Source organism: Vigna angularis, chromosome 11 (assembly GCF_016808095.1).
Source record: "Vigna angularis cultivar LongXiaoDou No.4 chromosome 11, ASM1680809v1, whole genome shotgun sequence".
Taxonomy (NCBI): Eukaryota; Viridiplantae; Streptophyta; class Magnoliopsida; order Fabales; family Fabaceae; genus Vigna; species Vigna angularis.
Window position 1 is genome coordinate 19,998,689 of NC_068980.1, and position 27,991 is coordinate 20,026,679.

The 27,991-nt window shown below is 33.3% G+C and overlaps 3 protein-coding genes across 13 annotated transcripts; 1 reads left to right on the forward strand and 2 right to left on the reverse strand.

Moving 5' to 3' along the window:
* The first annotated feature begins 1,840 nt into the window (after window positions 1-1,840).
* LOC108334438 (uncharacterized) lies at window positions 1,841-7,801 on the forward strand. Of its 9 annotated transcripts, none has more exons than XM_052871275.1 (7): window positions 1,841-1,989; window positions 4,470-4,613; window positions 4,709-4,781; window positions 5,554-5,619; window positions 6,182-6,389; window positions 6,922-6,980; window positions 7,609-7,801. In XM_052871275.1, exons 2-6 carry the CDS (start codon window positions 4,567-4,569, stop codon window positions 6,945-6,947), a joined length of 420 nt encoding a protein of 139 aa, XP_052727235.1. In that variant the 5' UTR covers window positions 1,841-1,989; window positions 4,470-4,566; the 3' UTR covers window positions 6,948-6,980; window positions 7,609-7,801. The 9 variants fall into 9 exon arrangements, with proteins under 9 accessions (XP_052727235.1, XP_052727234.1, XP_052727227.1 ...); XM_052871274.1 differs by having other exon boundaries at window positions 6,922-6,961; XM_052871268.1 differs by lacking the exons at window positions 6,922-6,980; window positions 7,609-7,801 and adding an exon at window positions 2,473-2,513 and having other exon boundaries at window positions 1,852-1,989; window positions 6,182-6,877.
* Window positions 7,802-8,485: 684 nt separating this feature from the next.
* LOC108334068 (photosystem I reaction center subunit V, chloroplastic) lies at window positions 8,486-9,235 on the reverse strand. Its single transcript, XM_017569689.2, has one exon. It carries the CDS (start codon window positions 9,156-9,158, stop codon window positions 8,676-8,678), a length of 483 nt encoding a protein of 160 aa, XP_017425178.1. The 5' UTR covers window positions 9,159-9,235; the 3' UTR covers window positions 8,486-8,675.
* A 768-nt stretch (window positions 9,236-10,003) lies between these two features.
* LOC108334069 (uncharacterized WD repeat-containing protein C2A9.03) lies at window positions 10,004-17,061 on the reverse strand. Of its 3 annotated transcripts, none has more exons than XM_052871266.1 (11): window positions 16,887-17,061; window positions 16,667-16,744; window positions 13,503-13,637; window positions 13,259-13,426; window positions 13,050-13,136; window positions 12,481-12,615; window positions 12,253-12,363; window positions 11,513-11,604; window positions 11,319-11,424; window positions 10,841-10,927; window positions 10,004-10,738 (listed from the first exon to the last, which is right to left on the reverse strand). In XM_052871266.1, exons 3-11 carry the CDS (start codon window positions 13,539-13,541, stop codon window positions 10,325-10,327), a joined length of 1,239 nt encoding a protein of 412 aa, XP_052727226.1. In that variant the 5' UTR covers window positions 13,542-13,637; window positions 16,667-16,744; window positions 16,887-17,061; the 3' UTR covers window positions 10,004-10,324. The 3 variants fall into 3 exon arrangements, with proteins under 3 accessions (XP_052727226.1, XP_052727225.1, XP_017425179.1); XM_052871265.1 differs by having other exon boundaries at window positions 13,465-13,637; XM_017569690.2 differs by lacking the exons at window positions 16,667-16,744; window positions 16,887-17,061 and adding an exon at window positions 14,229-14,305 and having other exon boundaries at window positions 13,465-13,637.
* Between the last annotated feature and the right edge of the window lie 10,930 nt (window positions 17,062-27,991).

Below are 27,991 nucleotides of genomic sequence, written 5' to 3' on the forward strand. Positions count from 1 at the left end.
AAAAAACGTTTCAACTTCTAAACAAACTATATATTCTTTCTTTCTTTTATTTTTGAAATTGGTTGTTAATTTCCTTTTCATCACATTTCATTAATTAGGAGACTACACATTTAAGTTAGAATTTGTTTTAGAATAAGTCTTTCTCTTACTTGAAATACTTTTTAATTTTTTTTTTCTATTTATGAATACAGTAGTGTTTTGCAAGTTCAAAAATATTTCTTGTTGATTGTATTGGTTCAATAATATAAGGACTTTTTGATATTTTGAAAATTTATGATACTTTCTCTCAGTGAAAGTTATTTTTCTATTAGAAAGCAAGAAAGTTTTAAATAAGAGAAACTGAACTATTCTTAGATTATATTAAAATTGTATAAAATAGTATGAACTTATATACTAAATGTTAGATTATTAATTGTTTATTTGAGTTAGAATTCCAATTATTAAAATGTTTTGTTTTCAGTTGAATTTAAGTGTTAATAAATGTTGTTTTTTTGTTATGATAAATATATATGTTATTTGTTGCATCAAGTACTTGTGATTGATATATTAGAATAAATAAAACGGTTAAATTATATTGTTTTTAATTTGTATATCATTTAAGTTTCAATTGGTTGTTTAAGTAACATAAATGTGAAATCTGCAATGACATTTTAGATATTAAGATATTATCAAAGTTAGGTTGATCAAATTTAATATAAAATAATCAAAATATCCTTATCATAATGCTATGGTAATCAATTAATTGTTTAATGTTAAAATTTCTTGATTTTATAATATAGATTATTATTGCATAATCTCAAAATATTATAATCCAGACTATAATTCTAAAAAATCATTATTAACTACCTAATTCGTAAATCACTACTAAGAATGTATTTTTGGATAGACTATTCTAAATTTTCTAAAATATCTTGAATGTATTTGAAAAGAATGAGATTTTTTATTTAAACTCGATGGACAGATTATATTTTAATAATTCCTCCACATGCTGGGGTGCCAAAAGCAGGTATGAGAGTTGTACATAAGTAAGTTAAAAGATGGTTGGTTCAAAGTAAAAGTCCGTTAACAAACCTCTGATTCTAGGCCTGCGTCTGTGGAAGGGGTTGAGGGCTACTACTTTCTGTACTCCTTTGTTTTCTCACGGCACACCTATAAAAAATTTAATCACCATTTTACCCCTTTATTAAATAATATTAAAACCTTAACTAAACTATAACAATAGAAATGTAAAAATGGGGTAGGATTTACTGTTCTTAGGAAAATTTACATTTTGGAAGAGGTGTTCCGAATCCAAAAATGATTTTCAGAAATATTTTTTTATTCTAAAATAATTATTTTAGAAAAGTATTTTCAGATTAAAAATACATTTTGGACTAAAAAATATATTATGAAATACAAAAAATATTCGAAACAGAAGTTCCAAAAATCATTTTCGAAATCGATTTCGAAATACCTTTTCTGGAATTTTATTTTTTATTTTAGATTAAATATTTTGAAAGATATTCTTAAATCTGAAAATACCTTCCATAATAATTATTTTAAAACAAAAAAAAAATTAAAAATAAATATTTTGGAATGTAATTTTAAATTTAGAAATGACTTTCAAAACACATGTTCTAAAAATGTTTTTTATATTTCCATAATAGAAAAAAAAATTAAAACAACTGGAAGGTATTTTCAAATTCTGAAATATATTTTGAAAAAGTTGTTCTGAATTTTTTTATTAAATATTTCGAAAGGAATTTTCGAGGTCTGCTTTTCGAAACATTCACTTTGAAAATTTAAAAAATTAGGAGCTATAAAGATATTTATTATATTTTTAACGAGGGGTAGTATGGGGATTTTGTATCGTTTCCATTCATTCACCAACGTTATACTACGCTTAGAAAGAGAGAAACCCTAGCGAAGCCATTGAAGATCACTTCGCAGTGTGGTAGTGCTGATCAGAACTTCAACGCATCATTCGTGACCTTCGCGAACGCATTCCAGGTCAGTTTTGATTTCATTCATGCTTCTCTCTAAGATTAGAAGAACAATGTCATCATCACTATACTTTGTGCTTTTCAATAAGTTCTTTAGTTTCAAAATTGTGAATCCTTTATTGATGCGAAAATTTCCATAAATAGTCGGTGGCGCCGCTGCCTAGGACCCTTGCCCGGCGATCTTCATGAATGTTTTAAATAAACCTATTTTCATCATTCATGCATGTCTGATTGGTGAAGTGTTGTTTCTCTCGTATTTGGTGCTCTGATGGGACACATTTGGATAGCCGTATTTTATAGCATCAACCGTGCTGGGATCATTTGGACTGATTGTAATGGTTAGACTGACGAAGGGTATTAGATATTTCCAGACTTTGATAAGTTTGATACGTGCATCAGAAATATGTTTGTATATTCTTTATCTGGGTTGATTACTATGTGTTGGGATGAGTTTATGATTAATAATTTTTATGTATGTTACTTTTTGCAGTACCTCCATACCAAGAAAGTATCTCATCCTTCCAAGATCAGGCATATCAAATTCATGCATCATCATTGATTTTTAAAATCTTGAAACATAGACTCATCATTTCCAGTAAAATAAGATATCATCAATGTAAAGGCTGATAATCAGAACTTTACACTCTTCACTCATTTTAACAAACAAAGAGTGCTCACTGCGACATTTTTTCAAATTCCTCCTTCACAAAATAAGCTTCTATTTGGCTAAACCAAGACTGTAGGGCTTGTTTAAGCTCGTAGAGAACCCTTTTTAACTTATAGACCTTGTCTGGATTATTTTTCTTCTCATAGCCCCTTGGTTGTTCCGCAAAAACATCTTCATTAAGCTTACCATGTAGAAATGCGGACTTTACATCTAATTGGTATACTGCCCAGCCCAGCAAGAGCAATAATCATTTGAATCTGTCCATTTGTGTAGTCAATTCCATATTGTTATACCTTTAGCTACTAGGTGTGAGCTCCTCATTTTTGTGAAGTTTTGTTTTATAAACCCACTTAACATTGATCTTTTTGTCATGTTTGGGAAGATCAGTCATAGTCCAAGTGTCACTCTTCTTGATAGTTTTCATCGCACCATCCAATGTCGTTCTTCGCATCTCACTCTTTACAGCCTCTCCAAAATGCATAGGATCAATGGGTATGGACAACACCGTGTTCTTGAGAAGGTCATCCCCATTTACATAGTCATCTATCCAGGTTGGTCTTCTTCTTGGTCTCCTCTCATTGGAGCTACATGAGCTCACATTATCCATGTTGCTTGATGAACATGTTTCCAGTTCTTCTGCTTCATTGTTTCCTTCATTATCTTCTGCATCATTATCCCCTTCACCATCTTCCTTGGTGTCATTGTCCAAGGTAGCTTGTCCTTCATTTTCACTCCACTCCAAGTCAACTCTGATTAACTCCTTATAACTGTCATTCCAATCCCAGGAGTTTTCTTCTTCAAACATGACATCTCGACTCACTATAACTTTTTTTAATGCTGGATCATAAAATTCTAGGCTTTAGATTCTTCACCGACTTCCAACAACACATAACTAAACTTTTGTCTTCGAATTTTTTCCTTTTAGCATCTGGCATATGTACATGTGAGATACATCCAAAAACTCGAAAATGCAGATCTGAAGGTTTAATTCTTTTCCAAGCCACTTATGGAGTCATGTCTTTCAAAGCTGAAATAGGACTGATTTGAGAACATGAACAACCCAAGTCACAACTTCTGGCCAAAAATTCTCTGGCATCTTTTTCTCTGAAAGCAAACTCCTCACCATGTGTATCTGTCCTATTCTTCCTCTCAGCAACTTTGTTTGTTGAGGAGTATAAGCAGCTGTCAATTTCCTCTTGATTCCATCCACTTTACAGAATTGATTGAATTCTTGTGAATTGAACTCTTTGATTCCATTCTACACAAATGTCTAGAAATATGGCCAAATTATAGTATATAGGTGGATGCAAACCTCACTTTACTAAGCCAGTTTTTTGAGATTGAGTTAAGCTTAAATTTTACTTTCTTTAGTAATTCCCCATTGTATATATACATACATAGGGTATATCTAGGTTTTACATTTTCTCTCTCTGTCTCTCTCTCTCTCTCTCTAATATTAATGTTAAGAATTAGGGTGGCTATGGATTTGTATCAATCCTTTAACATAAATCTGAATCAATTGAAATGGACAGATTTGGGTTGGTTTAGATTACATTGAAAAAATCCAAATCTGATCTATTGTTTTGGGTCTCAAACTGATTTTGATGACCCAAATTGATCTGATCTATCATATAGTATCTTTTATATTTTATTTTTTGTATTGTATTAACCTCTAGAGTTTAGTAAATCTTTATTTTAAGACTTAACCCTGGTTATACCTAACATTATTAACAAAAGTTTTGCTAAAATTAAAATTTGACCTTTTTTGTTGAAGCTTTCAAGTTTTGCAAATTTGATTTTGTTGCTGTCTGTTTCTGTAGAAGATCGGAGAAGGTGTGTGGCTGTGTGATTTATAAGAATCTCTCGGCATTCCCACGAGCCCCTACTCAGATTGGATAATCAATTTTGATTACCGATATGGAATTCCGAAATTTTGACCCAAGACATACTGGGGAGTTATTGAAGTACATCTCCTTCAACCAACACTTCTTCACTATTTTGATTGTGCTTCTGCTTACTGTACTTGAACTGCTCTTAATTTATGATTCTGCTTTAACAGGCACATGGATAGGCAGAATGAGGTCCTTATGGAAGCATACAGATCGATGTTCCATGAATTACGGAAACTTCAGGTTTTTACATCTCTGCTGTTTTGATTTTCCAATTTGCAATTTGCTTTCTAGGGTTTCAGTTTTTGCATCACTTGACTTGTATTTTTTTTTCTCCACTTTTTATTCTGCCACCGGTTTAGCAAAAAATAACTAAAAATTGCTTTGTTTATTTTTCTTTTGAGAACATGATCTCAATTTGTTTGGAATTGATAATGGAAGGATGTTATTTTTGTTGGTCTGATTAATAGAATTTTCATTTTTATTAATTAACACGTGATTCTAGTTCATTTGATATCAGTCTTTTGCTCCAAATAAAGAACAATTTATCTTACAGATCTAATTCATTTGACATCTTATTTTTATCTCATGCAACTTCTCATTCTTTCCCATATCCGTTTGTTCATCGATGTTATCAGCTCTTTATCGGATTTATCTTTTAAATTGTATGTTTATGATACACTTTTTGATGGTTTATTGGAAAGCCTCATTCCATTATAGGACTATTTGTGATATATCTGTTTCATTTCTGACTGGCATGCTTATTTGGTCAAACAAACTTTAAAATGTGGGTTTGTCAGTCCGCCTACTTTCAAGTTGAATCCCCCACCTCCTCATTTGATAGCATGGTGGCTGTAATGTTACACCATCTTTTTCAGCTTGGGGAGAAGTGTGTTAATATTTCAAGACATAATTAACTTCATTTGATCTTTTCTCTGATGACCATTACATCGAAACCATGTTCTTCTGATCATCTAGATTGACATGAATTATGGAAATTTGTGATTTTTTTTAGGTTGAAGAAGAAATGCTTATGCGCAAGATGCATGAAGTTATGTCAACTCATGGTGTCACCACAAGGGTATGTTGGTCTATACATGTCATTATTAGTCCATTCAAAGTAATATTCTTTAAGTCAGTCCAAAATATTGAGTTGATAATTTGTACTTCTTTTTTTATGTTTAATTACGATCTTATAGTTGATGGTTTTTAATTTTAGTTCAGAAGGGTGTTAGTTATGGGAACCCATTTGGTATGGTTCTTGGACAGCTTAAAACCTCTCAAAATTTTACACTAGGAGGTCCAAGTTCCTAAGGGCCAGCACAAACTTACGTGAATCACTGTTGGGGAGAAGCGAGGAGTTAGTTATAGGAGGATGAAAGGAGATATAACCTGATATATATATATATATATATATATATATATAGGTTAAGAGTGAATAAATGTGGGGTGGATATGTTTTAAGTATTTTGATTGGATTGGATCGGATCCAAGAGGCGTGTGTGGCTTTGGGGTTTGGCCCTTATTTTCTTGTAATCCCTTCCTCTTTAATAAACAGTAATACAATTCCATTTCAGATAGCATTAATTTATGTTAATTGTTGCTTTCATAGATAGTCGAACTCAAGGACCTCTGACATGCAGGTAGATAAAAAAGAACCAGTTGCTCCTGAAGCGATACTGGCAACAAGAGAAGAGCAGCGAAATGGAAAGACAATTTTGGAGTGGCTCATCCATTGGAAAGCTCAACCAGTCGAGGAGGCAACTTGGGAGGCAGCAGAGACGATCAAAGAGAAGTTCCCTTCTTTCCGTCTCGAGGACAAGGCAGAAACTAGAGAGGACGGTATTGATGGTAACCCATTACCTATAGTTCTTGCACAACCTACAAGTGAGAAACCTCTTTTGGTCTACACTAGGAGGTCCAATAGGCCTGAGACTAGCACAAGCTTCCGGGAATCACTATTTGGGGAAGCGAGGAGTTAGTTATAGAAAGGGAAAAGAAGATAGAATTTTATATACAGGGAGGGAGAAAACGTGGAGCTTGGCCCTTATTTTTTTGTAATTCCTTCGACTTCTGTTTATAGTAATACACTTCCACTTCAGATAGGAATGGTTCCTATCATTGGCCTTAGATGGAAGGAAGTAGAGATACTGTAACAAGTTATCTACAAAGGAACAGATAGCTCTGTTTTGAATTCTAAGATGAGACTCAGGAGTTCTCTCAATGTTAGGGAAGCCCTCTATGTCAGTTTCCTTTCGTGTTGTTTTTGAATTCCTAAGCAAAGATTTTGTTCTCTTGTAGTTTGGGATTTCAATTAATTGAATGCAATTTCGATTTAATTTTTGGTGTTTATAATCGAGTCTTATCAATTTTTTTATTGTAGGTGGACGAGGAATAAATGTTAAATAAGCAGTTAAGAACAGGTGGGCTCTGTATTCTTGTGTAAGCTATTTTTCCCCGAATTGTAGCAATATTTCAATCAGCAGCTTTTGATGCTTAAAAATAAAGTGCCCGTTTAAATATCTTTATACATGTTCTATAGCCAGGCTTCCAAGTATAATAAATTGAAATACTACCAAGGAAGTTTGATGCAATTTTTTAGTATTTCCAATTCATTTTTTTATGTTAATGCTTGATACAATTAGTTGATCCATGTCATAGCCAACCTCACCTAAAACGAAATGCTGGTTATTGTTATTGTTCTCTGATCACTCAATAATTCCCCTTAGTGAGTACAAAATATTTTAGGAATCAATGAAACAGGATTTGTGAACTGATTATGGCACTTCTATTTTAGTTTGGGTAATTCCACTAGTGTAGCTGATTGGTTTCTCAACAGGTTGAGTCATGATAAGTTGAATTGATTTTACACTTACAGAATAAATCCTTACCAAATATTACAGTGAAACTAATAACAGCACAATCTCAAAGGCATACTGCATCGTTAATTTATTAATCCTTTTTTCCCTCATTCCCCCTATTTATAAATAAATTATTTGGCTGCAACTGGGGTTTGAAGAGTATTAGAATGATGCTTTGATATTTATATTGATGTTTCACTCTTGTGCAGAAAAATCCTTATCCTAATGCTTATAGTGGTGGAACTTAACCCATCCCAATTTGAAGCTAAAGAGGAACGGTGAAGAAGACATCAAGTAAATAAAATCAACGAACTCTTTTTCCTCGTATAGATTTTAATTTTCAATTGTAAGACCCAATAACCAGAAAATAAATAAATAAAATGGTGCTTCCACAGTACAAAATACTCGATTTCAAGTTCAATATTCACTCACTAATGTGAGAAAGATGAGTAATATGAAACAACCCCATTCGCAAAAATCTTAGAGTCCATCATTGCAAGATATTTTTCAGATAGATAATGTATCTTGTTAGAAACAAGAGAAAATACTATGATTCCAAGACTCTCCAATTCTAAAAGCCTTTGATAATTTTGTCATCGGAGCTCCCAATTATAATTAATTTCGCACAAATTACAGTACTAAGTTCCCATAATCGTGCCCGAAAATCTCAACTAATTTCCTCACCTGTGATCAATTAAGTTTTTAAAAGGTTTATAACTTATTTCAATCGCAACTTCGAAGTTTTAGGGTCAACTGTTACCCTAATTATGATTGTATTTATTCACAATTTCTCACAATATCATGAACATCACCAAATTGCATACCAATTAAGGTTTTCAAATATGGTTTATAACTGTTTATTAATAGGTAATTAATTAGTAAACTATGAAGTCAAGATTCAAAAGATGTCCACAAAATACTTTATGAATAAATTTGATATCAACAAACAAAGGCATGCCAACAAGATCACAAAACTTCGTGAGCTAATTTCTGAATGCATAATTGCACACACGACCACAGAATTTAACACAACAAACGAAAAACAGACACAGCAGAACATAATTAAGAGAGCTCAAATTCAACATATATAGAGAAGTTCCATTTTTCATTAATCATAGCAAATCAAATTGCAGCCGAAAAGAGTGACGAAATTAGAATATGCTGAACTTGTTGGCATCTTAGAGAGAACCTATACATGATGACATTACAATACAACTACAAAGAAAAATGATAAAGATAAAAGGGAAGAAGCAGTTTGGAAGATGATGGCGATGACTTAAAAGAATGCAGGATTATAGCCATTGCTTGTGGTGGCCAAGATGTAGTAAGCAACAACATGACCAATGGAACCCCAAGCCAAGACATCAACTATGTTGAATCCAACAGGGTCATTGGATTTGAGGAGACTGACATACTCCTTGGCACGTGTGTCACCAGCCTCGAAGTGTGTGAGCCCGTTCTGCTCAGGGACTTGCTTTGCCACGTTCTCCCTTTGGAAGTTGAAGAACACAAATCTCCCCAAGAAGAGGGAGAGGCCAGTGCTGAGGCTTATCACGAGGGCTGAGTTGAGTTCAGCCTTCACAACACCATTACCACGAGGGACCCTTTTGGAGGTACTCACTCTGGCTGAGCCTGTGGACCTTGTGAGGGGTCTCAGACCCTGAAAGCACACGTTGGAGGGCTTCACAACATGGTGCTTTTGGATGGCGGCAGATAAGGCTGCAGAAGTTGATATCATGGATGAAGCTGAGGCTGCCATTTTGATTTTGGTGTGGATTTGCAGGTAGCAAGGAGAAGAGAATTGTGCAGAATGGAGGAGCTGGTGGATAGAAGCATATATGAGAAGGGATCATATACCATCAAAAGGGGTGGTTGGAAACATAGATAAGATGCATTTTGATTGTAAGCCATGGAATGAAGATTTGCCTCATGACATGGCTTGCTTTTATTGGTTAGTTTTGGATCACAGATATTTTATTGCTTTCTGTTTGTGGTTTTAATTTGGCTAGCTTATATTGCCACTTGAATGAGTACTATAATTGCTTGCTAGTGACCACAGGTTTAATCAACATTTGCATACACAGTTAGATAAAACTAAACTCAGAACTGTTAATTTAATTAATACATCTTTTTATATTCATTGTTAACCATAAAATTAAGCATTTCTTTTGTAGCGACATATCTCTTACCTTTACCAAAATAGTGTTCTGAAGTTTCGATGTCAGAACAGGTTGAGAAGCAAAATTTTAATAGCTGTTGCCATTTAACAATGGTACTGTGTCAACCTTTCGACGATCTTCGGCCATATCTATATTTTTACCTTGAAGAAAATCGCTTTTATGGTTCAAAGGTGACAGATTACTTCCATATTTTTAAGGAATAGCCCACGAACACAAAAATAGTGCACTCTTCCGTCAGAAATCTAATTATAATCCAAATACACAACGAAATTATAAACTTTTTCTACTTCCAAACCCACCACTTTTTAGGTAGCTGTTATAATTTTTATGCGAAACACTAAATGCTATATCCCCAAAGAGAAAAATCCATTATTTTCCCTTTAATAATTTACTTTTCAACTAAAACATTAGCAAGACAAGTGACTGGCAAGAAGCAAAGAACATCATGAATTATATGCTCCATAATACTCTGCATCCACAGACAGAAGCTCTCTACAGTAAATACTGATATTCTCAGCATCACAAACCAGTCAGTCACATACAACATATTTACTTTCCATCCCATTTTCACTAACATCACCTTCTAGCCTTCTGTACATTCCCTCCCTTTCCACACACTGATAACAACGCATCCTACCACTACTTTATAGAGAACATTAGCAGGATACTTAATTTATACATAATCCAACTCATCACAATCAGACGCTAAAGTAAGTTGTCATTTATTGCTCCTTGAATGTTGAAGTTAAATTAGTGCATCAAGGTATGTATAATTCCGACGCCGGATATACTCAAGAAGGCTACCATAAGTGCGATCCCAGACCCCAATAAACAAGGATTCGGTGTCCGGACTGAAAGATATTCCCGATATCTCACCAAAGAAATCAATTTCCTGTTCCTTCTCATACCCACCTTTTACATCATAGACATGTACAAAATCTGCAGGCTCTGCCACAGCCATATACTTGCCATCTGAGGAATACCTGATTGAACGAATGGCTCCAAGGTTGCTCTTTAGTACACCCACTGACTTGGATAAATTCCGCATGTCCCAAATTCGGCAGGTTTTATCCTGGTTTCCAGTGGCAAAGGTCATGCCATCAGGATGCCATGATGACGCAAATGAGTAATCAAAGTGCCCAGACAAGGTAACGACTGTCTGCAGAATAAAAAATATCATATTAAAAAAATTTCCATCATAAGCTCTCTTGGGATACAACTGAAAAAACATTTGATTGGTTGTTGGGCAAAAAGGAGTTACCTTTCCGTTTTGGGAGTCCACCAACATACCTTCAGGATTGTCTCCAACAATTAGTAGTAGTTTACCATTTGGACTGAGAGAAGTGTGCTGCAGTAAATGGAGACAGAAAATAAATTAGAGAGCAAGGGAATGGTACAAAACCACTAAATGTACGACCCAACAGAAAGGTTATCCATATTACTACTGGCTTGTTAGATGACCATATTCCAAAGGCAGAGTCATTGACACTCCCATTCTTCATTTATTCTATAAATTGTTTAAACATTTCAGGGTAGTAGTTAGAGAGGACAGGGAATAGACAAAAAATACTGCCAATTTTCCCATCCATATTGCCAATGTAGGCAACATATCCCATGGAAAAATTGCTCCTCAGTGCAAGACAAATTGAAACGCAATTTCCAAAAGAACAAAATTAAAGTATCCATCTACCAGCCCTGGAGAGGAGAGGGAAATGAAGAAAAAAAATGTCAGGACTCACATTCACAGGCCAGGGAAAACGAAAATGGTTAGAAAGCTGAAATTTCTCCATATCAAAGTCTCTGACTCCAGAATCGTTATTAGCTGCTGTGAAATGAACTGCGCCACTAAAAATCATAAAAGAAGTACATTAGACTTGAAGCCTACATCCACAATTCATATGGCAAAATAACTGGAAGAAGAAAAACTATATACCTAGGAGAAGTATAAATTTCAATGGCATTGGTGATAGCATTATCATCAAAAGTTGTTCTCGTGCAAAAGCTAACACCAGGTCGATTTAGGTGCTGCATTCCAGTAACAAAGAAGGAGATAAGATCTTGATATCTGTTGATGGTTCTAAAACCATGAACAATTCCTATGAGGGACAAGTTAGCAGCATCTGGCAGAGTAACTATAAAGCATAAGCATGTACAGTCTGATTGCAATAATCTATGAAAATATACATTTGCAAATGACTAATAGACAATGAAACGAAGGAAAAGATTAACCAACCAATGCTTGTGAAGAGAAGCTGAAAAAATAAAGACTAGGATGCATAATGAAGAAGAAAGGAGTATCAACAGTATAGTACTCCACCAAAATCAAATAAGAATAAGAGTTTTGATGAATGAAAGCCTGGAAGAGGCGGTTCAACTAGTAGGATCCTATGATTGTACTATTTAACCATGATCCTAACAATAATGGCTTAGATACCATATTAAGAACAAATTGGGACCTAACCAAAACCAAAAGGCTAATTCAACGGAAGAGGATTGCCTGAGTATTATAATAACAATTTTGATCAGTCATATAACTAAAATGTGGAACATCATAACATGTTTCATAAAATGTCCAGAGATCCAAGAGCACAATTTACAGTTACAAGTTACAAATGTATCTAGTACAGATTACAAAAGTAAACATCCCTTTAAACAAGCAAATCATCAAATTACCTTACAAATAAGTTCACCCTGAAATCCACCGGCAACTAGAAGCTTCTCTCTCACTGCAAGAGTACTGACTTGTGTGTGAGTAAATCCTTCTAACAGACTTTCAGGATGTTTCTGACAGTAAAAAGTGATAACTTGGAAGATTAAGATCGTGATTAATCAATTTTATCATACATTTATCCAATGAACGATCAGAGGTCTATGGAGCTCATTTACACAAGGGATATTAACCTCTGATGGTGCAACGTGCCCTGAAACATCAAGAACTTCTGAACTTTTGCAAGTCATAGAGGACCAGTGCATTATCGAAAACTGAGACATAAGGTATACATCATGCTTTGATGTAGCCCATACTAAATTCCTTAACTGAAAAATCATTTAAAAATTAAATAATGTCAGCGACTGTCAACAGAACTCTGCATGAGCTACATATCAGAAATGTACACTATCTGTATTGTTTTCACTAATTTTGAATCTGTTGTAAGATTTTAAGAAATTTCTCTACAATTTCAACAGAAGGAGCATTAGGCACCAAAATAGGTAGTAATAGTAATGGTATGCTCATGTTCCGTTCTCAGTCAAAACAGCGGGCTTTCATTGGAGGGAGAGCGCTGTAGACTTAAGAGAACTTCTGCAAAATTGCTTATATATTTGAATGTCCTTTTTTTTATTTACAGTAACAAGTTGTTAACAACTTCATAGAAATAGAATAAACAGAGTCAATATGCAGCAATATGTCACAGTGTACCCTAAAACTTAAAGCATGCTACTTGATAGAAACCAGAATAGAAACAGCCTACCTGAAAATGAAGAATAGTTGACTTTACTGATCTTGTATTCTTTTTAAAGTCATAAAATGAGTATCCTTTTTTTGTATTCTTACAATACTGCATGCAGATAATAGACAGGTTAAATGGTGTTATACTGTTATGCTTCTGAAAAAACGACCTTGACTGGAGGAAAAATCGATAGAAATCAAAGAGTCTTCTTTAAAGATATCAAGTGTTACCTTCCCTGACTTGTCTCCTGAACCAGGGATATTTTCATAATTCTTGTATTGCTCAAGCCTAGTTCGCCGATATCTTTCTCTGGTGATGCTAAGGTTATCCCAAGGGATTCCCTGGATGTCTTGTCCTCTTCTAACCTGAGCAGCTGTAGTGTCTACTACCTTGTCACTCTGTACCAAAACCACAACATTAGTCCTAGAAATCTAACCGAGTAATCAAATTCATCTGCATCAGACTCTACACCACCCCTCTCTCCATTGTCAATAGATTCATCGTCCACATCATCTTTCACATCCTCCATTTCACATTCATCCGCCATGTATTCAGCATCACCTTCGTGGTGATGGGACATGTTCTGTCCAACTAATTAGAATTTAGAACCTGCAATAACAAGAATGATGAAAAAAATTAGAAAATCACAGGAAAACAATAGTCCAGTAACCACAATTGGGTCCAAAACTTACATGTATAAGTAAATAAATAAATGAACCAAAAACGAACAAAAACAAGAAAACAATAATTCAGTAACCACCATTTCTAAGAACCGATATAAAATAATAATCTTCACATGGCCCTGAAATTAGGGTTCCGATAAAATACCCTCCAAAATCACACAAATAAAATAAAGGGCATTTTTACGAAAAAAATTATAAATTGAACAGTTTTTTTTTTCCAAATTCATTTAAAACTAAATAACCAATAGACGACCCAGACTTAGGGTTTTGATAGATTATAGCCCAAAATGACATTACAAAAAATTCAAAGCCATTTTATTAAGATAATTTCTCAATATTCATCTAGAAATTGACTATATATACATAAAATACTACAGCAAACCGCGTTGTTCTGGGAAATTAATATATCAAACGTAAAATTGAAAAAAAAAAAAAAGAATAATTGAGCTCAACACGAAGAATGGAAGACGGAGAAGATTGAAGGAGAAAAATAGGGATTTGAGAGATTGATGTGAACCTTTGTTGGAAGGAGCTGTCTCGCTCAGTACTCAGAAATGCAAATTAACGCATGAATATAAATAAACAAATTATCTCAAAAGTATAACCAATAAAAAGATTATTAATTTATTTTTCTGTTTCTTTTTTCAACTGTATATCAAGTTCTAAATTTTAATTATTCTTTACTTGTTTAAACCTTATAGAAAATGCATTATTTTAAATCTTATGTTAAAAAAAATCGTGTTTATATAAAATAACTATAAGTAATTTACACCACAGTTGACTTGAATTTTGTATTATTACTATCAAATTACTCTATCATTAGTGTGCATTTTGTAATATTTAGAAGAAAAAAAGACAAAGAAATTAAATTAAAATATACTGCAGAGACTAAAAGCAAATTTAAAATTATTGGTATTTTATTAAATTTTAGAAAAAGTTCCTATGCTTTAATTTTGAAAATATTTTATTTTAAAATTTATATTAAAATAAATAAAAAAGTTATACAATTTGAAAATTTTTTAAAGTATTTCTTTAGTTTAAGAAACATACAATATTTTAAAACAATAATAACACGAATTCTAAATTATTTATGTGACATCTCCAAAATATACGATATGCATATATAATAAAGACATCATTTAGTTATAATATTGGAAAGCAGTTAGAGACATATAACAGACAATATTGGTTACAGTCATCCAAAATAAAATCAGAGTTGGTCCCTTAAACATAAAGGACCACTGTGAATTATCATCAGAATAATACTACTAATCAAGATCCTAGACATACTAAGCTACAACATCACCGTCTTCCGGCGCTTGCTCCATAGACACCTCCTCTTCATCTGCTCACATCCAATTTTGGATGATCATTGCAAAACAAAGCATACCCAAACAAAGCACGAACACACAAGCAAGGGTGAGCTAGTTTTACAAGCAATCATACTATATCAGAGTAAACAATTCATCAAATAAATACTTTAAGCCAAGCAAGTTAAATCATACAAAGAAACATGTCATAAACTAGACTTGACTCATCCGAACTTAGAATGATTGCCGAGCTATGGCGGGTTATGCACTCGTGGTGGCTTATGAAACTTGGGTTCCCCACCCTACCACACTCACGAGGTTAGCCTGTTTCGGGGCTTGAGGCATACTGGGAGCCCCCAAGACTAAGACCTCCTGCTACTCCTCACCACATGGTTCAATCTTCTCTACTTGAGAATGAAAGACCATTGGAGCATCAGGAAAACCCCCAAGACTGAGCTTCCCTGCAAATCATTCTAAACAATAAGAATCTCACCAAGAGATTCTACAGAGATGGAACTTGGTTTACCACTTGGATCGTACTTTCATAACTTTGTAATCATATACTTTTTGCCACAATCAACATATACATAATATCAACAATATACATTAACTCATTCATCACAAGTTATAAAAGTAACGGCTCCATAAATTTAATCTAAATTTATCAATACCAGAATCTTTATAATTTATTTTCAACACCTACACTCATATAAACTGAAAACATGTTTCCTTTAGTACTATTATAATAGTTATATTAACCATAATTCTATTATAATATTTATATTAAATCATTAAGTGTACCAAGCATTCCTAATTTTCATATTAAACCAACACAATAACATTCATTCATATTATAATATTATAAATTATTATGAACATCACTAACTATCACCATTTTCTTTTATACATATCATACGTACCTATTAAAATTTTCTTTTATATAATTATATTATATTAATAGAATATGTACTCTCTGTTACTAATTTTATATACATAACGATATTATATTAATATAATTTATTATCATACTTACTCTTTCATCTTTTGTATAAAATATATTAATATAATCTATCTCATACTTTCTTTTATATATATATATATATATATATATATATATATATATATATATATATATATATATATATATATATCATGGTTCCTATTTGGTAAACTACTTGTCTAATTTTCATCATAGTAGAGATCTTACTTTCCCCCAATTGGTCACCAGAGAGGGTTCAGATGTCTGAACGCATCAGACTCACCTTCGGCGCTAGCACATATGACTAGTCACAACGTACTGGACCAGGCCAGGGTTGCTCTATGATCAGGGATTGCCAACTCAGGTTTTTAAGTCTCCTCTATCCTACCAACAAAGAAAGGCTCTTAACAAGTTAAGATTTAATTATCTAAGTTATTAAAATTGTCCTACATTACCTGCTCATATACATGCTATCACAAAGCCCTTACTCCAAACCCTCCAACCAAAACGATTTCAACCAAAACAGATTAATTTCAACAGAGACACTTACAAACATAATTTCCACATGTACCTTATAGTTATCTCACAACAACACACCAGTTCAACATTCAACCTACATATATTTTTATAAAATAAATTCATACAAAAATAATTAGCTCCCCTTACCTTAGTGGTTACAAGCACAACACTCTTTAGAGGAAACTCCAAAAGAGTACTCTTGCACAGAAGCAAGTTCAACCGGATCTACAAAACGTCAAATTGGGTACAGAGACATCTCTTAGAGTTAGAATAGATAGAGAATCTAGAGAGGAAAATCATTGACTACATGCAACTAGAAAATTGCATGCCCTAGGTTCAAAGGAAAAAGGGGAAAAAGATAACTTACCCGTCCAAAACGAAAATCTAATCGAATGAAGGGAAAGCTCTCAACTCCGTGAACGAAAGCACACTACCTATTTGAAATTTCAACGGTGGGAAGTGGTGGAAAAGTAGAGAGAAGTCAGAGCAAGAAGAAGAAAATGAAGCTGAACTTAGAGAGAGAAAGAGGAACTGGATGAAGAACTCAGAGCTGGAAAATGAGACCTTTCTAAGGTCCTAGTGTCCTTAGCTTCTTGGGCCAGGTTACAGAGCCCAATAGCCTTACATTTTCAGGCTCTTACAATTTATGTTTTAAAAATAATTTTACAAAAAAGTTAAAGTATAAATACATAAATGATTACTCTAATATTCTATAATGTATTTTATCTTTTTTCATTTTTATGATATTATATTTTATTTATTTTTAGCTTTATTATTTAATGAGATGAGTTAAAACAAAATCACAGAATTAATAACATAGTTTTCAACAATAATATGTTTTCGATTTAAAATAGGATGATTGTGAAAAGAAATTAAAACTTTAAGTTTAATTAATAATAGAAATTATAATTTTAATTATCTTTTTGTTTATGTTTAGAAACTTAATACGAATCTAAGTTTCAAATATTTCATTTATTGATTTAGACATACTAAGGAGGGTGTGAAGATATAAAAATATATATACTATTTTAATACTCTGTGGAAGGTTTAATAATATGTGAATTGAATATTTTATTACTAAAATATCTAAACTATAACTAGTTAATTTTTGTTGTCTTTTGATAAATTTTTTATAAGTTTTCTTTAAAACTTTTATGAGTTTTTCACTTTTTTTAATCTGTTTTCATATTAAAGATCATCTAATAATATTATCAATTATTATTAAATTCATTTAATCTTATTATTATTTATTATAATAATTATTAATATTATCATGCTTTTTTTTATTATTATATTAACCAATGACAAAATCTGTTATTTGATAACGGTTGAAAATATAGTTATCTGTGATATAATTTTGATACTAAACGCACCTTTTTTGACTTAAAAGCTTGTTTGAACTCATGTTTTTACTTTAATTTTGTGAATAAGTGAGTAGAGATTATACTTTATGATTTTATCACTAAATTCTCTTTATTTTATAGCTAATAATGTGCTTTGAAGAATCTCTAACAATATATAGAACTGTATAGAGCTGAATAAGCCAAAAAAACAAGCAAAACAGCAAAAAAAGTGAGTTTTGGAATGCTACCGCCCCTGAGCTCCAGTTTTCTTCCCGCACCACGCCTGGGTGCCCTTCCAGGGGCGCTGAGTGCTAGTTTTGACCCATACCACGCTTGGGTGCCCCATTTAGGGCGTTAAGCGCCAGTTTCGTGAGCCTAGACCTGTTTTCTGTTCTATTTAAGGACTTGGACGTCCTAGGGATTGTATTTTTTGATGGCTTAAGCACAGAAACACATTTTTCACCCATTGGGGGTAGATTTGGGGATGTGACAGCTCTCCTCTTCTCTTTCTAGGGTTTTTCTATCTCTTTCATTCTTTCATTGTTCGTCTAGTTTCTCCATGATGATGGGGAACTAAACCTTATTTGTTGTTGGGGAATGATGTAACCTTTGTAAACTCCCATGTATTGAATTGATTCTTGATTATATATGCTTCTTTCATTAATTGTTAGGGTAATTCTTCTTCATGTAATGCTTTGTTGTGTTTAACTCATTCATTAGCATTATTTATGATTTGCATGAGTACCAGAAGGTATCTTACAATTCATGTTCTGGAGAATTATTCCCAGAAGCAGTATTACTTAGGAATGAGGGTATGAGTTCTGGTTGTCTTAAGCTTCTGATCTTCAGAATTAATTATTAGGAATGCTAGGAATCGTGTGAACTTATAATTAAGGATATGCTTTCTTCGTCGAGGAATCGGGTTTTAAGTATTTTAGATAGTGACATTGACATTAAAGAAGTAGCATTCGTATATACATGAGAGTAAACTTGGTGAAATCTAAACTCCAACAACATATTCATGTCATATTATCAACTTCATCCATCCATTCTAGTGTTTAGCCTCAATTTATCAAATTGCATTCATGTTTATTTTTATTCCATTTGCATTGAAACCCCCCCAAAATTGTTCTTAAGTCTTAATTGGTTAAGAAATTACATAACTGTTCAGTGTCATGAGTCATTTGGGATACGATACTCGGTCTTACCATTTTATATTACTTGATATGATTCGGTACACTTGTCGGAGTCTTAAATTACTCAACAAATATCACAACTCCATAATGCTTTGGGGTCATTTTCTAAACTTTTAATACATTTTCCCAACAGCAAAATTAATACTTCCCTCAACTTTGAAAAGGTAAAATATAAGCTCTATTTAGATGTATAAACAACCATATGGAAAGATATATAAAATAAATATATTTTCTAATATAATGTGAGCGTATTTATATATTAAATTAGGAAGAAAAGAAAAACTTTTAAAACTTTTTAGGTTTTTTATTTTAGGCTTAATATGATTATTGATTCATATTTTCGTCGACTTTGTTTAACATGAGACTCATTTTTTTTTGGAATGTTCAATGTAGTCGTGTATCATAATTTATGTTTAATCTGATCCTTTTGACTAACATTTAAATCGTTAATGGCTAAATGTCCACATAACAAAAAAAAGGATGAGTTGTCACGAATCTTGTCACGTCATCACCATCTTTCCTAAGACAGAACCCTAATGTTCTTTCAACAGTGTGCTGCCGTGCACCACACTCATGCCATCATCTTCTTCACGTCGTCGGACCACCATGAGCTTCGCCGTTAGCAACTGCACAAGCCACCACGAATCAACCAAGAAACCCAATCTACAAAAGAAACCTTCCACGGTAACAAATCAACACAAATTCTGTGAGCCCAAATCGCTATGCACCATGAGAACCACCATCAACATCTCACCATCTCCATCGCGAACTAGAGAACTTCAATTTCGCGAGAACTTGCAAAGTAAAACCCCAAAAATCATAAAACTATTGAACCCTAATTTGCGAAATCGTGAAATCGAACAACAACCCTAATTCGCGAAATCACGCCTCTTTTGTGAAAACTTGCAAAATCCCAAATGGCACCACCATTAAACTCGTTCAACCTCCATTAATGACGCATAACAATCTGCAAGAAGTGAAACTCCTAAATTGCTTTTCATTAAATCACAAAAATCTAAAAAAATCAAAATCAACCACAACCTACAGAAATTAGGGTTTTTTATTTAGGGAAGATGGTGATGACTTGACGAGATGATGATGTGAGTTAATCACTGCGAGTATTACTATGACAGCTTATTCTGTTGTTCTTACGTGGACTCTATGTCGTTAACAATTTAAAAGTCGTCAGCAAAAAGGACCAAATAGGGATTACATTGAACATTAGAAAAAAATGAGTTCCACATTGAACAAAGTTGACACAATAATGATATTAAGCCTTTATTTTATTAACAAATGATAAAATATGATACTTAACCAAAAAAAAAACTTTTTTAGATTTTTTTTCCTCCTGTATACAACACAACACCAGTCTATTCTTAGACTCGTTTTTCTAATTCCTTCTCCAAATACTCTGTTCTCTTTCCTTCCCCAAACCCTTCTTTGTTGCTATACCATAACATTACTTAAATCTCAATTGATCATTTCACTCCGGTAACTAAAGTATGCTTTAATTCTTTCGATATAAAAAAAAAACTAAAAATGTGCAAATAAACCTTTCATTCATATAACTTTGAATACAAGGTTCAACAATATCAGGAATGGGTTCAATACGAAGTTGTGATAGCAAAACTTTGTTCAGTTACTGAAAATTTCATTCATTTACTAGAGTTATGAAAAAAACCTAGAGTTGTAGAAAAACCTTATTCATCTAGTAGAGTGATAGAAAAATTCTTTTCATTTAATCTACAACAGTGAGAAAAAAAACTCCTTTCCTTTCATCTACTAGAGTGATAGAAAAAATTGTTTTATTTCCTCGATTAATAGAAAAAATCCTCTAATTTGATCGAGTGATAGAAAAACTCCTTTCATTTACTACAGTGATAGAAAAAATCTTTTCTCATTTGATTGGATTTTTTTATAAAGAAACTATTTAATAAGAAAATAGGTCTTCACTTCGATATTCGATCCATAAAATTTGAAAGATACACTAAAATAAAAAAGATACACAAAAACAAACATACTTCCTAGTGTGGTGTGAATGTAAGCGAACAATAATTAGACATTTGTAAAGAATTTTTTTTAAAGATTTTTAGTTTTTTTATTATATTAATAAGCGATAAAATATGTTACTCAACCAAGAAAAAAAAAGTTTTTTTAGGTTTTTCTCTCTCCTATATATAACACGTGTCTATTCTCTTATTCTCAAAACTCCTTCCATTGATTCCCTCTTCGAATACTATTTTCTGTTTCCTTGCCTGAATCCTCCTCTGATGTTATACCATGACTTTACTTAAATTTCTTTCTCTTGTTCCAGCGAAACTTTTCATTCCTACTAAAATTTCTGCAACCATTCAACTGACCGGGCTAGTGGTGGCAGTCGGCGTTACTTCCGCCATTTACATGATGGAACCCAGTCACAGAGTCATAGTCTTTAATGGCATATATACGTCAACTTGTAATATAGGAGCAAACATCTAACTTCTTCTTTCTTTGAAACAAATACCCTATGTCTCGCATGTTAGGTAGAGTACCCTTAATGTCACTCAAACATTTTTAGAAAGATAATAAGAAAATAGGTCTTCACGCCTATTCTTTTAAATAGAGATTATAAGACTTCAAAGGGAGCTTGTATTTTATCTTGACTAATAAGTGATAACCAGTTAGCCATTTTAATAAATTTAGATTTGCGTCGGTCTCCATATGTGCAACTCTATTCCATTTTGCAGCACTCATATCATTTGATATTTGCAATTCTTGCATTTAGGTTTTAGACTTAACACGCACAAAATTTTTGAGTTCGATGTAGTTGAGAATAAGATATTTGACACAGGGTTCAACAACAATCATGTTAGTGTACAATTATATCCAAAAAGGATAACAGTACTTTGACAACATAGTTTGACAACATTTTGACACAGGCCACGTGTCAAAATGTCACTGGTCCACATGGAAAAGAAATTATAAAAAGGAAAATGATGTGGACACAAAATGGGGCAGGGTTTCAAGTAGCGGGTTTCATTTTGTGATTTCAAAATTGGAATCTAAGGCAACCTTAGAGGGAGAGAACCCTAGAGAGAAGGATTTCCCTCCCACCCTCCCATTTTCGTGCCTATCCCCACAAGCGGTCCGTTGTCGCAGTACCATCGTTTGAGGAAGTATTGTTCGCTCCGCTGACCGGCACCGTTCACCGGCTAAACATCATTCGGCGTTCGAACCTTTGATTGCAACGGGCACCGAAAAGGACGTGTTTTCGCTGTTTCGCAGTCGTTTGAGCGTTCGTTTGGAAACTCTTTAGTTGTTGTTTGGTGTGTTTTATTTCTTTTCTACTTTTTTCCACCATTTATTGGTTTGGTTGTTTTATGTGTGTTATTGATATATATATATATATATTGTTTATCCTTGTTTGGTTTTGGTGTAGTGTCATGGAGGAACTTGGTGAACAGAATAAAGCTTCTCATACGAGGAAAAATGTATGTATGGTTGTATTTGATTTGCATAGATTTAGTGTTTTAATGTATTTAAATAGTAAAAAAAGGCATGTTACTAACTGCCTTTGATTTTGTTGGAAAGTAAAAAACAATAAAATAAAGTAAAATATACAAACGACATACACAATCAACATCCATCTCATTATTTTCTATTAACAATTTTATCTTACTTACAACTTCTTTTAGATTTAATGACTTTGAAGAAAATTGTTTGCTTCAAAACAAAGCATTCATTGCGCCCAACCCAACGGGTCACCATTTCCCTCAACAAAGGAGTGCATAACTCAATCGACCTATTGATATAAAAACACCACTTGAATGGAGTATCGTCGATACGTGTCCGATCAATTTCTCTTAGTATACCATTAATGTTGACTATGACTTTGGTGTCACTAATAACTCCCTAATTTTGCACTTTTAATTGTGTTTAGAAGTCTAGGATAGCATATTTTTGTCTTTAATTTCGTAGAATTAGATTACTTTTAGGTTTTTCTATTAATTCTTTAGTTTTATAGAATTTTAGTTAAAAATAGGTTTTTAGGAGTATTTTTTAGTCTATGTTAATATATAGGAAATTAGTTCTTTTGGAAAACTTTTAATAAAAAAAAATCTTTTCTTTATTTTGCTTAAATAGGTTTTTAATTTTTGGGTTAAATATGTTTTTAGTCCCTCAACTATTAAGCGATTTTAGTTTTAGTCTCTCTTTCAAACTTTGGTACACTTTGATCCTTGTTCTTAAGGAAACTATAATTTTTCGTTCTCCAAAACCAACACCGTTAAAAATAGGTTGAGCTGGCTAACGATGTGCCACATCATTTTTTCTTTCTCTGACACTGAATCAATCTTTCCCTGCTTTTCTCCCTCCCTCTCCCTCCGTCTCCTTCTTTGCATCTTCGATTGGGAGCCTCCATCGCCTGGGCTAGGAACTTTGGAAATCAGGTGGTGAACGCCTGGTACGCCAACGAAGACCCCACCGCATCCACCGAGATCAGTGATCTCTGCGAGGCAATTGATCTATATAATGAACTAAGGAAAAAATAGACAAAAGCAAATAATCTTCCTATAGTGCATAATCTTCCTTTTCTTCTCCATCTTTACATCTCCTGTTAATAACCCTTATCTCAAAAAGTCAATTATGGAGCACAAGCATATGAAGGATTTCTTCTCTTCTCTGTCTACTCCAGCAGAAGTCCAGGACTGATGTTCACAAGGGTCAATCAGAAATTGAAAGAAACCCAAACGAGGAAAAAAGCTAACAAAGCAAAGAGGTAGAGAAATCAAAGCACCCCACAAGCCACATGAAGTAGTAGCTTAAAAAGATGAGAACTTTATTGAGAATATCAGAAAATAAAAAGACATGATTCATGAACCTTGACTTTGAGGAGTGGTAGCTTTCAATGTTGATAACCTGGGAAGGATGCAGAAGCAGAAAAAAGGTAGATATCAAGCAACTCACCAACACCCAAGCCCATAAATTCTATTATATTTTATATTATATATTTTCTATTTTTAATATAAGAATTTCTCATAAATAAAACTTAATTCTGCCTAAAATATTAGAATCCTCACTTCTAGATTTTTCATTCAATCTTGAATCATAACATCGTACATTGTTGAACTGCATAAAACATTTACTTTCTTCTTTAATCATGAAACATTTAGTTTCTTCTTTAATCATGAAACATTTACTACCAGATTTTTCATCCAATCTTGAATCGTACACTATTGAAATTCAAATTGATGATTGCAATAAGAAGGAAGACGCTGCACGATGTTGAGGTTTTTGAAAATTGGGGATTTAGGGTTATGTGATTTTGGTGTTCTTCGGTTTTGATTTAGGCCTCTATGGTGGTGGAGGAAGATGAACTAATGCACGATGAAGGTTTCTGGACTTCGATTTGGCTTCGCGATGGTGGTTTGGGTTTGCAGGTTTGCTTCGCCATGACAGTGCAAAGGTCCTACGGTGGCGAAGATGAAAACGATGATGGTGGAAGGTGGTGGCTTAACGAAGTTATGGTGGTGGTGGTTGTGAAAAGAATAATTGTTTTTAAGTTCACAACGCTAATATCAAACGTGGCACAAACGTGGCATATAGTAGGCAAGTAAGTTAACATCATACGCGATACATTGTTAGCCATGTCAGATTAAATTTAACGTCGTTGATTTTCGAGGAGTAAAAATTAGAGTTTCTTAAGGTCAAGGATCAAAGTGTACCAAAATTTGAAAGAGGGACAAAATCTAAAATCACATGATAGTTGAAGGACTAAAAACATATTTAACCCTTAATTTTTTTAATGCTCTCTTTATCTTTAATTGCTAATTGATTTTTTTTTCTTTTGTTCATAGTTGAATTGAAATTCCAGGATTGAGCCTCTACATTAAAAAATTGGGCTGATCAAATTGCATTTGTTTTCTCTGTAGGGTTGAAACTGTAAGCAGTAGATTGGGCCGTAAGATTTGGATGAGATGCACCTTGCATTGGACTGGTTTTTGGTTGTCTCGAACTTTAGTAATGCGGTGCATTTTCGTAAGAAGTGGAAGCCAAGCTGCTGCACAAGCTGGATCTTAGTTTTTTTTATTGGGCTGCTGCCATAAAGTATGTTGATGCCATAAAGTAGGCTGATGCACTTTAACTAGGTCGTGGATGGGCTAAAGCCAATTAAGCAAAAATGTTGCAGTTGAATTAGTAATGCGGTGAGTTTTGGCAGCTACTTCTTAGGGGTCCTTGTCTCACACACCTCATTTGCAAAGGGGCTCGAGTAAGATTAAAAATGAAAGAAAAGCAAACCCTTAAGCTAGGGCTGAGAGAGAGAGAGAGAGAGAGAGAGAGAGAGAGAGAGAGAGAGAGAGAGAGAGCTGAAGAGAGGAGCGCACCACTTGCCCAGAAGATTAAAGAAGAAGCACGTGACCGAAGCTGGATGGAGAGGTTGAAGATGATCAGAGTGATCAGACGTGAGCTCGTGAGCAAAGGGAAGAGGGTCGTCTGATTGGAGAAAGGAAGCGTCGTGAAGAAGGTTCTCAATATTTTCTTTACTTCTTTCTTCAACCCTATATAAAGGAGTTTTTGCCATGTACAAATACACTTTTACTTTTACTAAGCTTTTACAGTTCTAATTTCTGAGTGGAATAGAAAGTAGTTCTAGTTTTACTCACTATCATAGATTAGGGTTTACATTGGCTTCTGGATTTCGCCGAGACAATTGTGAGGGTGACAGACCGCGAGAATCTTGGTGACTTCCGGTATAGTTGTAATCTTCTTTTCTTGTTAATAAACTTTCTGTGCTTTTGATTTTTTGCAATTGTTTTGCTTTGGGAAATTGATTTGGATTCTAGAACTCTTCATTCTATGATTCCTTTAGGAATTAAATGACTCCACAGTGAGAATTCATTTTCGAGATGTCTTCTCGAGTCAGAGATGAGTCCAATACATAAAGATTCATTCAAATTTGTATTTCTATTCTTTTCTTTTTAAAGTGTATATCAGATTTAGATTTGCATTGATTGAGAATAAGTGGAAATTACCATTGCAAGTTCTGAAATATGAATTATACGCCATGTGATGGGCTTACTTTAGTCAGAATGTCTTTTTGAGTGTAATTGATACTTTATCCTCAATCATTGGCACATTTAAATTTTGTTTTATGCTTTCTTGAATTTGTTTGTGAATTTTTGATTGATGAATGGGAAAATGAATATTGGTTGGACAAATTAGTGGAAAGAGTCAAATTAGGTTCTGAAATATGAACCAGAATACCTTGAGGTGGGATTCACATAACAAGATGTCTTCTTGAGAACTCTAAGCACTCTTTTATTCACTCTAATGTACATTCACCTATGAAATCAATTATGCTTTTGAGATTGTTATCTTGCTTTTGATTAGTTAGAATTTAGGTACTGATTTTACTTTGTTTCAATTCTAAATTTTGTTCTCAATTGCTTTCTGATGATAGTTGGACTAGGTTAGATTTAAATTTTGGTGCTGATTTACTTTCTCTGCAAGTTAAGGATTTTACATTTTGATTACAATTGTTTTTTGAATTTAGATGTTATCATTTTGTTGTTTTACCCTAGGTTTGATGTGTTTTACAATGTTTAGTTTGTTATTGTTGTGATTCAGTGTTCAAATTTGATTTGTTCATTTCAATTTCCATGCACATATGTTTCTTTTGTTTTAGCTACTGTTTGATTTGTATGCATAGTTAAGTTTAATCTTTTCATTACTTTAATGTAGGTTTTATTTTTTTTTTCTTTCAAACAGTTTACAAATTTTAGTTTTAATTCTTTTCTTTTTAATTACATTCTTTTAATTGTCCTCACTGGGGATGACAATTTTATCCGCGGGCACGGGTATCCGCGGATAAAATCCACGGCGGATAGTAACTATCCGCGAATATTTACTACCCGCGGGTAACGGGTAGCGGGTATTTTAATACCCGCTTCTAAACGGGTCGGGTACGGATAATATACTAGCCGCCCCGTGGGTACCCGTTACCCGCAAAAAATTAAAAAGAAATAATTTATATATTTTTTAATTAAATTTAATTAAAAATAAAATAAAATTATATTTTATTAATTTAAATTTAATTAAAATTAAATTTTAATTTACATTTAATTTAATTTATATTATATATATATATATTTTTTTTTTTATTTAAATTTTATTTTTAAAATGTATTAAATTTTTTTTTGCGGGTACCCACGGGTTTTAAAATACCTGCAGGTATTTTTTAAACGGGTACCCGGCGGATAGCGGGTCGGGTAGCGGATACGATTTTATCCGGCGGGTCGGGTTACGAGTAGGCACTACCCTTGCCCGACCTGACCCGTTGCCATCCCTAGTCCCCACATTGCATTAATAGTTTAGATAATAAATAGTAAATAAATAACAGGATTTCAACTTTACACTTTGAACTTAATCTTTGTTGAGTCTTTGGATTGATTCCTGGTTAGCCCTTTACTACATTAGGGGGACATGATTTGTTGATTTTTTGTGCGACCAAAAAGCCTTTCAACAGTCACACCACGTTCACAATCGAAACTACAAATTATTTTCAAAATAAACAACCATTACTTACATTGTTATGACCTTCTTCTTCAATGCAATCCATCACCGTCAAACCAAACATAATACAAAACCATAATAAAATTAACCCAACAACAACTCAAAACCAAACATAATACAAAATCATAGTCTAAATAACCCAACAACAACCACAAACCCAAAAAATTCATATTTTCCACCCAAAAACCACATCAACGACAAAATGTTCTACACAACTTCATGTCATACTTAACCATACCACGAAATCACCCAAATAACACAACAACCCATAAATGCTAAAAAAAATTAAACAAATTAAACCAATCGAACACAAAAAATGCATTACCGAAAAAGAACGAAGCTAACCTTCAAAAAGCACCTCAAATGGCGGCGCCTACAACGTT